Source organism: Leguminivora glycinivorella, chromosome 18 (assembly GCF_023078275.1).
Source record: "Leguminivora glycinivorella isolate SPB_JAAS2020 chromosome 18, LegGlyc_1.1, whole genome shotgun sequence".
Classification (NCBI taxonomy): domain Eukaryota; kingdom Metazoa; phylum Arthropoda; class Insecta; order Lepidoptera; family Tortricidae; genus Leguminivora; species Leguminivora glycinivorella.
This window is the reverse complement of record NC_062988.1, coordinates 18,859,727-18,874,790: the sequence shown is the minus strand read 5'-3', so window position 1 is coordinate 18,874,790 and position 15,064 is coordinate 18,859,727. Positions and strand designations below refer to the sequence as shown.

Genomic DNA, 15,064 nt, shown 5'->3' with positions numbered 1-15,064 from the left:
TTAAAATAAAAAAAAAATGTAGGTACTAAATAAGTATGTAAAACTAGCCTTATAGGTTTTATTACACATTTTTAGAACATCATTTCATTTGTCAGGGTCCGTCCTTTAAAGGCCTCAACTGCATTGATAACGTTTTTATTATTATGTCTTTCCCATAACGGCACAATGGCGTTCCGGACCTTTGGGAGACGTGCGCGGGGCCGAAGCCAACGCGTAAAGTCCCTTTTGAGACTTTAATGAAATATAAGGATTATTATTATTTGCTAATGCACAGGCAGCTTAAAGCTGATACGTGCACGTCAATGTCCTGCACGGGTAGCATGGTCGCGTGATAGACGATAAAATATCAGGCCGTCCCTATCGCACTATTAGTAAGTGCGATAGGGACGGCCAGATGTTTTATCATTTATCGCGCGACCATAATTGCCTGCCTGATGCACTTGTGTTTTGTCCATTCGATAAATATTTGTCTGTTTTTAAAAGTAGGTTTCTTCCATATATTCAACATTTTCTAAGAGAATCAAACGAAGCCCAAAGTCTGACATCACAGATACCGTGCATAAGTTGTCCCGTATTGCCTTTGAAGAGTTTATTCAGGGACCCAGTCGAGTGTGAACGGGAACGGAGTTGTGTTACATTATGTTATGTGACTACTCTATACTCGGTACTTATTTACCCTGCACGTCTTTTGATTTACGAGTATTGATAATATACAAGTTAAATAATGACTTTTGGCATGATGTCTAAAACACAAATAGCAGCAGAAATTGCTAAGCTAGTTGTTCAAAGTGAAATAATATCAACTTGTCGCCAAAAACCCGACATGAGGTAGAAGTTATGTTCTCATTTTAAAGGATATGTTGAAATAATATGAAACTTGGCGTGAACATTAGAGCAACATATATTTCTGCCTTAGCTGGCTGGCACTAAGCCGCTTCTAGAAATTGTTATACAAAGGAAATTGTGGAAGAATTATTTATGTTCTTTAGGTACTAACGTAAATTTTCTAGTTGTCTATTGTTTTGTCACATATAGAGGTAGCTTTAGGCACTGGTCCCACCGCGAGCTAGTAAGCTATGAGCTATCGGCTATAAAAACGAACAAAAGATAAGCACTCCCGTGTAAATAAAAGAGACACGGCGATGTTTATAGTTACTCGCTCAGCGCAGCGATGCAGCGGTGAAAGTGTAAGGTAGGCCTTATTGGAAAATGACAAAATGCAAAATACGATGTTTTCTTTCACCCCCTTATTTGCCAAGAGTGGGAGAGTTATCAAACTTGCATAGTTTCAGTTGCTCTGCATACCCCTTTACGGGATATAGGCGTGATTGTATGTATGTATGTTACCTATGTAAAAGCAAAATAGCCAAACGTACATAATACCCACCTTTCCTCCCACAGCTCGAAGCTCCTCGGCTTCGTGTGCTCCCTGGTGGAGTCGTGCGCGACGGTGCAGCAGCACATGCTCCAGTGCCGCGGGTTCCTGGTCATCTCCCACATGCTGCAGCGGTGCAGCCGCGACCACCTCACGCCGGAGACACTGGCATCTTTCCTGCATCTGACGAAGCATCTTGTCACTTGCTGCTCTCCTAATTCGGATCTGCTCTTGAAACAGGTATGCCGCGGGTTTGTATGTAAGTGTAAACTTACATGTTGACATGATAGTCGCATTATTGACTATTGATATAATTTTGTTATCATTAACTCATGAATTTCGCTCGTACCTACTTTTTTTGTGCGGCTGAAATGCACGTACGAATGATAACTAAATTATAGAATTACTTCATATATGTTGATATCAGTCAGAAGTTCAGTTTGAATTGTCAAAGCACTGCGAATACTCCGAATGACAGTAAGGTCGCGGCCTGCACGCGCGCGACCGGCGGGGCGGCGAGTGGCACTTTGATTTTCCGCTCATACATTTGATCGGCAGCAGTGTATGAATGAACTTGATTTGCTGTTCGACGAGTCACAAGCCGCTTGCGTACAGTCCGTGGCTTTACGTACAAAATATTATTATTTAGCAAAGAACACAAAGCTTACAAATTCCTTTATGATATGGGTTACGCACATTAGCACCATATGGGCCCATTATAATATCACAGTTCACAAACTGCCAGAAAGAACAGGGTTCCCATAAACTGGCAGGATATTGCCTTTAAAAATAAACGAGGTTAGCTTACATAGCACTCTGAGCGAATGGGTAGTTTGATTTAGGTACGCTTGTTCGATTTAGTTGTAAAATAATGAATATATTTCCGAGCTTATATAACCCGGCAACCTTCAAATCAAGAGTGAACAGGCATCTTCTGGGCGAGCTCACTCCATCGTAATCCACGTCTTTGCCTTTGGCTAGTCTGTGGCCAAGAGTAAGCCCATTTACAATAATAAAAAAAAGTTGTAAATAATGCGATTTAGTTGTAAAATTATGAGTAATTTTTAACAAGACATGAAGTAGTTGTCTGAGTAAATCAAAAGCTTTTTAACTCGAAAATTGTCCAATCTCATATCGAACTAGAATATCGCAACATTGTGCTGTGACTATGGGTGCCTACTTAACTACATCCATACTAATATTATAAATGGGAAAGTGTGTGTGTCTGTTTTTTTGTCCACCTTTCGCGGCAAAACGAAGCGACGAATTGACGTGATTTTTGTAGTGGAGATAGTTGAAGAGATCGAGAGGTGACATAGGCTACTTTTTGTCTCTTTCTAGTGCGAAGCCGCGGGCAAAAGCTAGTTAATTTATATATGTACTTTCGTCTTTAATTATCTTCAAAAAGTACAGTAGATTATCAATAATATGCTACAGTAATCACAGTCACTACTTACTCGTATTTATGGAGTATTTGCACTAAAATATAAATTCATTTATACTGTATAGGTACCTACGTTTCATAGACAAATATGTACTGAGATTCAACAGCCATGATCCAATGAAAACGTAATGCCGAACTACATAAATACCCAAAGGCGTGTAATAATGTCAGTAATTATGTACAAAATAAATACTCGTGCATATATTGGATGGTTTGCGTGAATGATCAGATTAACAGAGCAATCAATTAGTGGACAAACGGACGTCAAAGGAACCGCCCATGCATTACAATGTGTGCCCTTACCATATTTGTAGAACTTTTTCTAGAAGCACAATTTGTATGACGGTGCTCACATTGGATGCGATTCGCGCGCTGTGACGAGTGAGACATTTCGTATCGGTGTGAATCAAAAAAAAGCTCGTATACTTGTATCATAGTTATTAGTTATACAAGGGGGCAAAGTTGTATTTTAACGCCGAGTGTGGAATTTAAAAACGAGCAAGTGAAAGGATTCTATAGTTGAACCACGAACGAAGCGAGTGGTTCGAGAATAGAATCCTGAACTTGCGAGTTTTTTAACACACGAGAAGTAAAATACATTTGCACCCGTGTGTAACACAAAACTTTTCCCCTCACTGTAGCGAGGAAACTACAACTATAGAATCCTTTCGATTGCTCGTTTTTCAATTCCACACTCGGCGTTAAAATACAACTTTGCCCCCTTGTATAACAAATAACTATTTAGTAGTTATATTCCGCACTCGACTGGAGCTACTGTTTATTATACTGAAGCTGGCTAAAATAACACGACGCGTTTGAACGGTTCCGTAAAAATACAATGAGAAAATATTGAAAGAGGTGGCACACTGGCGCTACCTACTGCAATGTTGTACCTACAGAATGTTGCCAAGCTAGAATAAAATCCGAATAAATCTATCTAATACATTTGAACGAGCAATTCTTGTATGTCTATTTATTTCAGTTACAGCTCTAACGATTTCGCTGAATTTTGTTATCCACCCGCATAACGTTCTTGGGTTTTCGGGGTGAAAATTCGATCTAACTTAGTCTCAGGTCACGGGAAACGCCCAGGTATTATATATATTTGACCGACAGCAGTCGGTTATGGTGGCGTCATATGGGGCGATGAAATCTCAGTTTGGATTCTACTATTTCTACTTGATGCGGGTTTTGGTGCGAGTAAAACAGGAGTGAGTTTACTTGTTTACTGCAGGTACCCATGGTTAGGGTAGTGGTCAATCCATTTATTAATTACGTACGAATATTTAGATGGAATCAATCATTTATTGTGTTGTGAAAAACTCGGTTATTTGAGCGTGAAATCGAAATGTTTGATATGTTTTATTAATGTTTATGAATCTGGTTTATAAATGAAATTATTACAAAATTGCGATTGACAAATAAATATGCTGTGAATATTCTTCGTGTAAAAATAAACGGAATTGGAAATACATATCCATTTTTATATTAATTTAATTAAAGCATACGCAACATCATGCTCGTGTGTATGTAAGAAGAGGGTGAACTGGGGAAACGTACGATTTGCGAACTTTATAATTAAAAAAAACTAATGCCTGTTTAGTCTTAAGACTCTTTAAGTACTGGATACAATTTGGATTCTAATAATAAAACTACCGTGAGACAGTGACATATTAAACATGTAAAATCGGGTTACTCACGTAAAATTGTCGAAGGTCGCTCGACATGTTTCGCTCCGTAACGAGGAGCACTTTCATTCAGCACGCGCGATACTGATGATGAAAATGCTCCTCGTTACGGTGCGAAACACGTCGAGCAACCTTCGACAATTTTACGTGAGTTACCCGATTTTACATGTTTAATTTGGATTCTGATTAGATTTAAGAATTAGCATTAAGTGAATTATTGTTTATGGATTTGTAAATGTTTATACACCTTTTGTCTCTACCTTTATATTTTGTCTTCTTAATGCAATGAAACGCAACTTACAACTTTTTCAAATCTATAGAAATATTATTAGATTTTTGAGCACATGAAAGAGGCCTCTCATCCGGCAAAGACTATCAGTCGGTAATGTGACCACTGGTCTTGCTAATCTGGTAGGCCTGTGAAGTCAATCGTCCGGGGTTCGAACCCCGGTATTTGGGTGACGAGCACTCATATTTTGCTCCCGATCATGGATCTGAGTACCCACACCACGACGAGCCTTCTTGATCTGGTCGTGGGATTTTGTTTTAAGCATGTCCCTATACCGAGTGTTAAAAAAGTTGTTTTCTTTTATAAAGTTGTGTGTTGCGTGTCATTGATTCTGCACATCTGATGCCGTGTTTGTCGATGGTTGTTAGCGCATGCTCCTCTTGCTTGATCACGACTCTCCAGATACTGCACTCCCACTTTTTTATTTTATAATAGGTTAAACGAACTTCTTAGGTTTTTGTCTTCTAGTACCCAAATCAGTTAGGGATATGCGTAAAGATTGCTTCAGTGATAACTGTGATAAGAGACAGTTTTTGAACATCTCTGGTGATAATCAATATCAAATAGTGATTCAATTCAATTCAAAATATCTTTATTCATGTAGGCCTATAAGTAATTACAAGCTATTATATTAATAGTTCATTACATATATATTATGATCTTAATCTAACCTAATTATCAAATTATCACAGCAATTTATTGTTGTAATTATTGTTCATAATAATATTGAGTATATAATATACAATTTCATATAAGCAAAAATAATCGTTAAACAAAAAATATATAATTAGGTATATGTAATTATATATAAGAATATTTCTAGGAAAAATCAAATGTCAAAAAAAATACAATATTAATAGCCAAAGATGGGCAAATATTTGCCAATATTGTCATTTGTTTGATTTAGTTATTGCTGACTGAATAAATACACAAAGATATAAAATATCTTAGTACAGAAGTACTTTTAAGCACTTGCCTGGAACAATCTCGTGATTGTAAAATGATTTTTCCATCAAGACTTTTACAATTGAATCGAGTTTCAAGCAAATACTCTCGATAGGACCGAGAAAAGATTGAAATTATATAAAGCGACTTAGTTATTTTCATTGCTCTTGATTGTTAGCTTTCATCAAGCTAAAGAAGCTGATTGACTTATTGTATAACAATTTCATCATATAATTTGTTTATTAAAATGAGTCTTACTACAAAGCCACAGATAATTTTATGCATATTTAGTCCCAAGAGTAGTATTACACCTCATTTTGGAAATTGGCCTACTGAATAATTCAGATATTCGCAATGAGCGAAGTTCGTTTAATATAAACTGATTGATAATTCACAAACTTTAATATAATTCGCTCTAAACTCTGATGTTATTGAAATTTACTTCATGAATTTACATTAGAGTGAGGTTTGTGAATTCACTGAGAAATTAGCTCCCCCACACTCCACAAATGTTTATTTCAACACCGAACACCTGGAATTCTCAGACACTTAGCTTTTCACTTAGACAGTCACACAAATTATGTATACCTACTGTTTTTTTCTTCAAAGATAAAGTTGAAAACAGCATGCAAATTATTACAAAGACTGTATAAAGGTCCGGTTCACCCACCTCATTGTGTAGTGGATTGCACCGGGGCTCTTATTCCCTAAACCATACTATGAATTTTCTGAGATGGTTTTTTGGCTTTTGCCGTAATCTGTTAAACAAATTAATTGTCAACTAGGGAACAAATCAAATTATTTTATTGAATATTTTTTGATTTGTTCTTTTTTCAAGTAGTCACACTACTATATATAAATTATAAATTTAAATAGATATCATACACGAAAGAAAAAACGACAAGGCCCACTGGCGGCCGAGCCGGGAATCGAACCCGGGTCTTCAGCTTACGCGGCTAACGTCTTCACCACTAGACCACCCGCCCGCCGTGGTACCCGACGAAATTTCTCTAGTGTATGTTATCTCTGATAAGGCTAGGCGCCTTTTGACCAACTCTAAGGGCGAGCAATTAGTGCTTGCACCTCCTATACGAATCCTTTGCAGGATTACGATATAGCGAGAGAGATGGTGCTGCCATCTATACAACTAGGGAACAAATCAAATTATTTTATTGAATATTTTTTGATTTGTTCTTTTTTCAAGTAGTCACACTACTATATATAAATTATAAATTTAAATAGATATCATACACGAAAGAAAAAACGACAAGGCCCACTGGCGGCCGAGCCGGGAATCGAACCCGGGTCTTCAGCTTACGCGGCTAACGTCTTCACCACTAGACCACCCGCCCGCCGTGGTACCCGACGAAATTTCTCTAGTGTATGTTATCTCTGATAAGGCTAGGCGCCTTTTGACCAACTCTAAGGGCGAGCAATTAGTGCTTGCACCTCCTATACGAATCCTTTGCAGGATTACGATATAGCGAGAGAGATGGTGCTGGTGATGGTGGTCTATTTAAATTTATAATTTATATATAGTAGTGTGACTACTTGAAAAAAGAACAAATCAAAAAATATTCAATAAAATAATTTGATTTGTTCCCTAGTTGTATAGATGGCAGCACCATCTCTCTCGCTATATCGTAATCCTGCAAAGGATTCGTATAGGAGGTGCAAGCACTAATTGCTCGCCCTTAGAGTTGGTCAAAAGGCGCCTAGCCTTATCAGAGATAACATACACTAGAGAAATTTCGTCGGGTACCACGGCGGGCGGGTGGTCTAGTGGTGAAGACGTTAGCCGCGTAAGCTGAAGACCCGGGTTCGATTCCCGGCTCGGCCGCCAGTGGGCCTTGTCGTTTTTTCTTTCGTGTATGATATCTATTTAAATTTATAATTTATATATAGTAGTGTGACTACTTGAAAAAAGAACAAATCAAAAAATATTCAATAAAATAATTTGATTTGTTCCCTAGTTGTATAGATGGCAGCACCATCTCTCTCGCTATATCGTAATCCTGCAAAGGATTCGTATAGGAGGTGCAAGCACTAATTGCTCGCCCTTAGAGTTGGTCAAAAGGCGCCTAGCCTTATCAGAGATAACATACACTAGAGAAATTTCGTCGGGTACCACGGCGGGCGGGTGGTCTAGTGGTGAAGACGTTAGCCGCGTAAGCTGAAGACCCGGGTTCGATTCCCGGCTCGGCCGCCAGTGGGCCTTGTCGTTTTTTCTTTCGTGTATGATATCTATTTAAATTTATAAATTAATTGTCTTTGATTCTATTATTCACGGCGGCTAGCTCCCGTTTAAACGGCACGTGCTAAAGCCTCAGTGTAGTTAAAAAGTAACTATCATGATAGTAATAAGGTTCAAATCCATAAAAAGCCCTTTCAGAGATAACACATTTTGTCATCTTCGAAAAAGTTACCTGCATACTGCGAACTGTTTCATAAATTTCAACCTTATTTCTATCATAATAGTTGCTTTTTAACTACACTGAGACTTTAGCGCGTGCCGTTTTTAAACGGGAGCTTGCCGCCGTGAATAATAGAAACAAAGGCTTTTGTTTAACAGACTACGGCAAAAGCCAAAAACCATCTCAGAAAATTCATACTATACTCTTATTGCCATATCAAGAAACACGCAAGACATATCCGAGATACTCAACAGTGAGATTGTTGTCGTAGCTTTCCCTAAACTCCTGTGATCTTCTTGAGTACTTCTTAAAATGTTAGATAAAGCAAGAGAGCAATGCTATCAACCATCGGACAGTGTAAAGTCAATGCTAATCGCAGTCTTTCTGCCAATCTTTCCTGACTTGGCAGTTGCTGGACCACGTGCTGTTTAACCCTGCGCTGTGGGTGCACACACCGGCGGCGGTGCAGGCGAGGCTGTACTGCTACCTGGCCACGGACTTCCTTGCTGACGCTCACATCTACGGCAGCGTGCGGCGCGTCAGCACGGTGCTGCAGACCGTACACACGCTCAAGTTCTACTACTGGGTGGTTAATCCGAGGGCGAAGAGCGGCATCACGCCCAAAGGATTAGGCAAGTTCTTTGTTGTTGAGTGAATGCTAATATTGATAAGTAAATATTTGGAAAGTTCTCTATTTAAATTTTGCATAAACTTCGTTCCTTTTCGCGTCGAGAAGTTTTTATTTAATTTACCTTTGTAAACTAATTTTATGTTACGTTTAAAGTCTCGTCAAAGAGCTTTTATCTTTCAGTGTTCTATTAGAAGTCAAGTGAACTTGTGATGGTTAAGTACTTGTTTAATTTAGAATAATGATAATTCTGTCTTTTACATTTTCACTAACTGTTCAGTCTAGGTCTGTCACGGATGCAGATACGCGTTTAATTTCAGCCCTAGGCTCTCGATGTCTTTTCTTTCGTAATAAACATTTATTTAAGTTTATAGTTTGATTCTTTTTGTTTCTATTGGCAAGGGGCATAAATAGAGTGCTGATTGTCATAAATAGGTTCACGTAATCTTACGAAATGTCAAATGACAATGCGGCAACCATTGGAACAAATTTTAAGAGCCGACAAAATGAAGACAGCGAGGGCCCTAGCAATGTGTAAAAAGAGACTGAAACGACTCCTCAGTCAAACTAACCAAGTTTTGTGGAGCATAGCATAGTCATTATGTTGTACCTCTTGATTTTCAATAAATAAATAAATAATATAAAAAAATTATACAAATTTAAAATATTTGTCAAAAAAAGGTCTAATAATACTTTTATTACTTCAACATTCAACATTCTGTATATTTATAACATGTAAAATGGTGCAATAAAGAATATTTACTTACTTACTTACTTACTTTTCAGACGGTCCCCGGCCAGCACATAAAGACATCCTCACGATCCGGGCATACATCCTACTGTTCCTGAAGCAACTCATCATGATCGGAAACGGTGTGAAAGAGGACGAACTACAGTCTATCTTGAACTACCTTACTACCATGCATGAGGTAAGTTTCTGGTCTTCAATTTTTAAATGATATAGTCAGCAAACGAGAAGCTGCCTGGTGAGAAGCAGTCATCTCCGCCCATGGACATAAGCAACATCAGGGGAGCCGCTTATGCGTTGCCCACCTTTGAGAGCCCTAAATACCTGTTTCTTGAAGAACCTCATGTCATAGCGCAAGGGAAACACCTCATATAAGGTAGCTCATTCCACAACATGCACGTTCTGGGCAAAAACGGAGGCCCGTTTGTTCTTGGTTAGGTAAGTAATAAATGCCTGACATGACATACTTTTGTATTTATACTAATCATATACATTATTATTTTCCAGGATGAAAATCTACACGATGTTCTGCAGATGCTAATTTCGCTGATGTCTGAACATCCCAGCTCCATGGTGCCCGCTTTCGACGCAAAAGTAAGTACAGATAATTTCCGAAAGCCCCACTTTTTGTAGCAACAGAAGACCAATTTTTAGCAAGCAGAAACGTCTGCGGTCCTCAAGAGGTACATGATGAGGATGATCAGATGTGATCATGTTATCCCTCATTAGGGACATATTTAGGGATCTCAGAAGAATCTTCCACTTTTCACGATACTGGGCGACTAATTCAAGATCTACATAAAGTGGAAAAATTCGTTGGCATTTATGAGATCCTAGTGGTTCAAATAGCAGAGCACTGCAGGGTTAGCACATGATTGCCGCGAGAGTATGTCGCCGCGAGATAGACTACCCGTCCTTATGCCATTAATACAGTTAGAAGAAGACGTGTCATTTATCTCGCGGCGACATACTCTCGCGGCAATCATGTGTTAGGCCTACTGGAATAGTGATCTAGAAACATTGAGTTAAAAACTCACCCAAAGCAGTATTTTTTCCATTTTTATAATCTAAGTCGAACAGAAATATACATTTGTTTTCATAAGGCACTGGTCTCACCGCGAGCTAGTAAGCTGTGAGCTATCGGCTATACATAAAAGCGAACAAAAAGCACTTCCGTGCAAATAAAAGAGACACGGTGATATTGATAGCTCACCGCCGGGCGAGTAACTATAAACATCGCCGTGTCTCTTTTATTTACACGGGAGTCATTATCTTTTGTTCGTTTTTATAGCCGATAGCTTATAGTTAGCTGGTCCCACCGCATACTAGCTTGCTAGTGTCTAAGTCGAGAGAAGTCAATTTAACTCCAATTTACAAATAACGAAATGAAGTTAGCAAGTTGTTTATAATTGCGTCCGAACATTTCCTCTAACAGGCAGTGAGGCCGTCAGTACAGAGTTACAGATGTTTACTAACTTTTTATGGGGAGAAGCTTTTGAAATATTAAACAATTAAAAGTCATTTTGTTTTATTAGCTGGCATTGTGATTTGATGATTTTTTAGCAAATTGCTTTTTAATTGTTTGATATTTGGGTCGTTTTGCCAATTTTGCCTCGCATAGCTTTTTCTATACCACAGAATCCATACTAATATTATAAATGGGAAAGTGTGTGTGTCTGTTTGTTTGTCACGGCAAAACGGAGCAACGAATTGACGTGATTTTTTAAGTGGAGATAGCTGAAGGGATGGAGAGTGACATAGGCTTCTTTTTGTCCCTTTCTAGCGCGAGTGAAGCCGCGGGCAAAAGCTAGTAAATAATGGTACGTAAATACTTACAGAAAGGACACTTCCTACAAAACCGAAGTTTGACAGCAGTTCAGGGTTGAATCGTGTTGTCCTTTCCATCCCTTTCGACTATTTAGGGTTATCAAAAATCATGTAATTATCTAATCTTTAGTAGAACATGCAAAGGGCTGTCATGTTGTACCAACCCGAATCTTTTTGCTGGAATCGCCCGATTGGGAGAATTTCTATCCCCGTCCGTTTCTACCCCCTTATTTATACTCGTAATATGTAATATTAGTTTTAGACGTTAGTCATTACCTGCCTACCAATATTCTATATCTATCTATCTACGTCAGTTTGTTGGTGAATTAATGACATTTTCATGATCATGCGATATGGAGCTGATTGTATGTAAGTACTAAGTACCCAGCGTGATAATAAACTGACCTAACTTACAGGGCGGAGTGCGGACTATCTTCAAGCTGTTGTCGTCAGAGAGTCAATTAATCAGGCTGCAGGCCCTCAAACTACTCGGCTTCTTTCTCAGCAGAAGCACACACAAGTAAGTTTTAACTACTTTCTCAACGGGAACAGTGAAACACACATGATTAAGACAGTAGAGGACACAGTTCAGATAAGAAAGCACATCAAATATTTATTATTTTATGTTGTGTAAATTACATATTTAATGACATTGAGATTCATATTATCTTTTTCTTCTGTGACAATTTGATATGTTTTCTCTGAAGAAGAACGACGTATTATTAAGCAATAATATAATTTGTTGAAATTAATTTCCATAGAGTACCTAGTCTGTTCATATTCTTTGATGAATACTTTTGCATGTTAAATTGTATCTTGTTATTGAATGCATGTTAATTATAAGATGTAATGTTTTGAAAAGAAGTTGCCCGCCGAGTTTCTTGCCGGTCCCATAGTGGATACCCCCTCCCAACTGAGGGGGGACTGAAATCTTCTCGAGGCTGAGGCGTAGGGTTAGAGCCGGCGTAGCTTTATTTGACGTTCATATGCGCATTGTAATATGTCTACTTGAAAAATAAATATTTCATTTTCATTTCATTTCATTTTCATTTCATTTTCATTTCATTTTCATTTCATTTTCATTTTCATTTTCATTTTCATTTTCATTTTCATTTTCATTTTCATTTTCATTTTCATTTCATTTCATTTTCATTTAACTTCTTGTTTTAAATATATTTTGAAAAAAAAAACAACTTACTTAAACTAAATTTTGTTACATTAAAAACTTGCCAAACTTTTACGTTTAATGGCAAGATGTGCTTACTTTCTAAACAACCTTAAATTGTAATATTTCTTCACAACAAACACAAGTGACTTATATTACCGGGATATAGACCGTGATTACCTTTTTTGTTTTTTACCGAGCTGTCTACACAACTTCCACCCGCCTTTATAGCTTTCCGTGATCATGATGCATGTAACTGCGTCGAAATATCGGGAGCTCGATAAAAATCAAAAAGGTAATCACGGTCTATATCCCGGTCAATATAAGTCTAATGAAAATAACCGCGAATCATTCAAAACTCTTAAATACAAGTGAGTTCAAGCTTTTCTGAGACAAATTTTCAAAAGTAGCTTAGATGACGGTGCCAAATTTGGCTGCAGCTGGCAAGGCGATCTGAAAGTTGCCACTTTTAATTGAATTCCATTGTGCCATTAATTACAATGTTAGCACAAATAATGCTTTGGCATTTTTTTGGTAAAATGTTCGAGTTCCAGGTTATGAGTCTAAACTAAATTTATATATTGTTGTGTATTAATCTCGTTAAGTGAATTGTATGTAATTCTTATGAGATTAAATGATCTTAAACCTAAATTTCACGATTCGCTAAATACCTAAACAGTAACCATAATTTTTAAAATTCACGTTCAGCCCGTAGAACGAGGGGAAGATCTATATGGCCTAGGTACGATGAAGCTCGCCCTCACAGAAGATGCCTATTCACCTTTGATTTGACAGTTGCCGGACACATTTAAAGAAAAAAATCTAGGTTAAAATAAATGTTCTTCTTTTTCAGACGAAAATACGACGTAATGTCGCCACACAACCTGTACACGCTTCTCGCTACGCGGCTCGCCGGCGGCGGCTCGGGCGGTGAGGCGCTAGCCTTACCTGCGTACAACGCCCTCTATGAACTGCTGACGGAACATGTTGGTCAGCAAATTCTGTACACGAGTCATCCGGAGCCACAGCCGCATTTTAGACTCGAGAATCCTAGTAAGTTGACTAGTTACCTACTCTTACACAAACATTTACAGCTAACCTTTAGATTTAACGCTAAGCGTACAACGCCCTCTATGAGCTCTTGACTGAACGTATGCGGTCAGCAGATGCTCAAGAATCCTAGTAAGTTGTCTAGTTACCTACTCTTAAAAGTCTTAAATAACTGTTTTTTTACAGCTGGCCTTTAGATTTAACGCTAAGCGTATAACGCCCTCTATTACGAGCTCTTGACTGAACATTCGGTAAGCAGATGCTCGAGAATCCTTGTAATTTGTCTAGTTACTCAAAAACAGCCGTTTTACTAGTCTTGAGGTGATTCGCTAACCTTACCAGCGTACAACGCCCTGTATGAGCTGCAAATACTGTACACTTGATTGAGCTGAAATTTTGCACACATATGTAAATCACGTGACAATGCAATATTATGGTATCACGGAGCTGATCTGATGATGGAGCAGAAAGGTGGCCATAGGAACTCTGTAAGTCGTATAAATACCCGTCGCGTAAGGGGTTTTTAGAAACGTCTCGAAGAACAGTAAATGACTGTTGAAAAAAAGTACGGTCGGCGATAAAAGCTGGTGCCAAAAATGAATTTTGCGAAAAAAATGTTTTAAATTTATCTTAACTTACCTTCAACTTTCTTCCACAGTGATCCTAAAAGTGGTCGCCACTCTCATCCGCCAGTCCAAGCAGACGGAACAGCTGCTCGAAGTGAAGAAGCTTTCCTCTCCGACATGACGCTACTCTGCAGCAACAACCGGGAGAACCGCAGAACCGTCCTTCAGGTAAATAAAATGTATCAATATTTTGGTAATCCTAAGAAGCGCTGATTGGACTCCGTGACAGTGAACATACAAGTGAACAATCTCACACCTGAGAATACCGAAGACCAGGCAAAGTGGAGAAGACTGAGCAGGAAAGCGGACCCTGGCGCTAGGCCGGGAAAACGCTAGGTTGAAGAAGAAGAAGAAGATTTCGGTAAGTTCAGCTTAAGAGACAGTGACTAAGCCATACCGGTCGTTAAAACTACATTTGTAGCTTGATACCTAGAACTTCTCAGTTGTCCAGTCTAAGTCCAAGGGTCCAGTTCTTTTATAAAATATCAGCACAAATTCTGATATAATGCAAATTAATGAGCAAGGAACTAGTACTGTTTAGACAAAGAACACCACATATATTAAAAATAGAAAACACACTGATTAAATATCAGGAATATTATAATAGGCTAGTTTCCTATACTTATAATAAAATACTTTATACAGTGCACGAAATAAAGCACACCCTAATTAGAAGAAAAATATGGACGATAGTTATGTTTAAACATGATTTATATTTAATAAGTCAAAGAGAAAGATATAAAGTAAATGAATTGTCCGTGACGTCACTCCTCACTATTTCATAGTAATTTCATATTAGCAAATCGTTTTGACAGTTCATAAAAAGAAGCTGATTTGACTAGTAGGAAACTAGCCTATTACTGCT

The 15,064-nt window shown here is 38.2% G+C and overlaps 1 protein-coding gene across 1 annotated transcript in view; it reads left to right on the top strand.

Moving 5' to 3' along the window:
• LOC125235751 (neurobeachin-like) overlaps positions 1-15,064 on the top strand; it is a 462,438-nt gene that overhangs the window by 144,792 nt on the left and 302,582 nt on the right. The window contains 8 exon segments of the mRNA XM_048142334.1: positions 1,402-1,615; positions 8,565-8,787; positions 9,570-9,712; positions 10,039-10,125; positions 11,775-11,878; positions 13,377-13,576; positions 14,232-14,300; positions 14,303-14,367. Coding sequence (XP_047998291.1) covers positions 1,402-1,615; positions 8,565-8,787; positions 9,570-9,712; positions 10,039-10,125; positions 11,775-11,878; positions 13,377-13,576; positions 14,232-14,300; positions 14,303-14,367 — 1,105 coding nt within the window.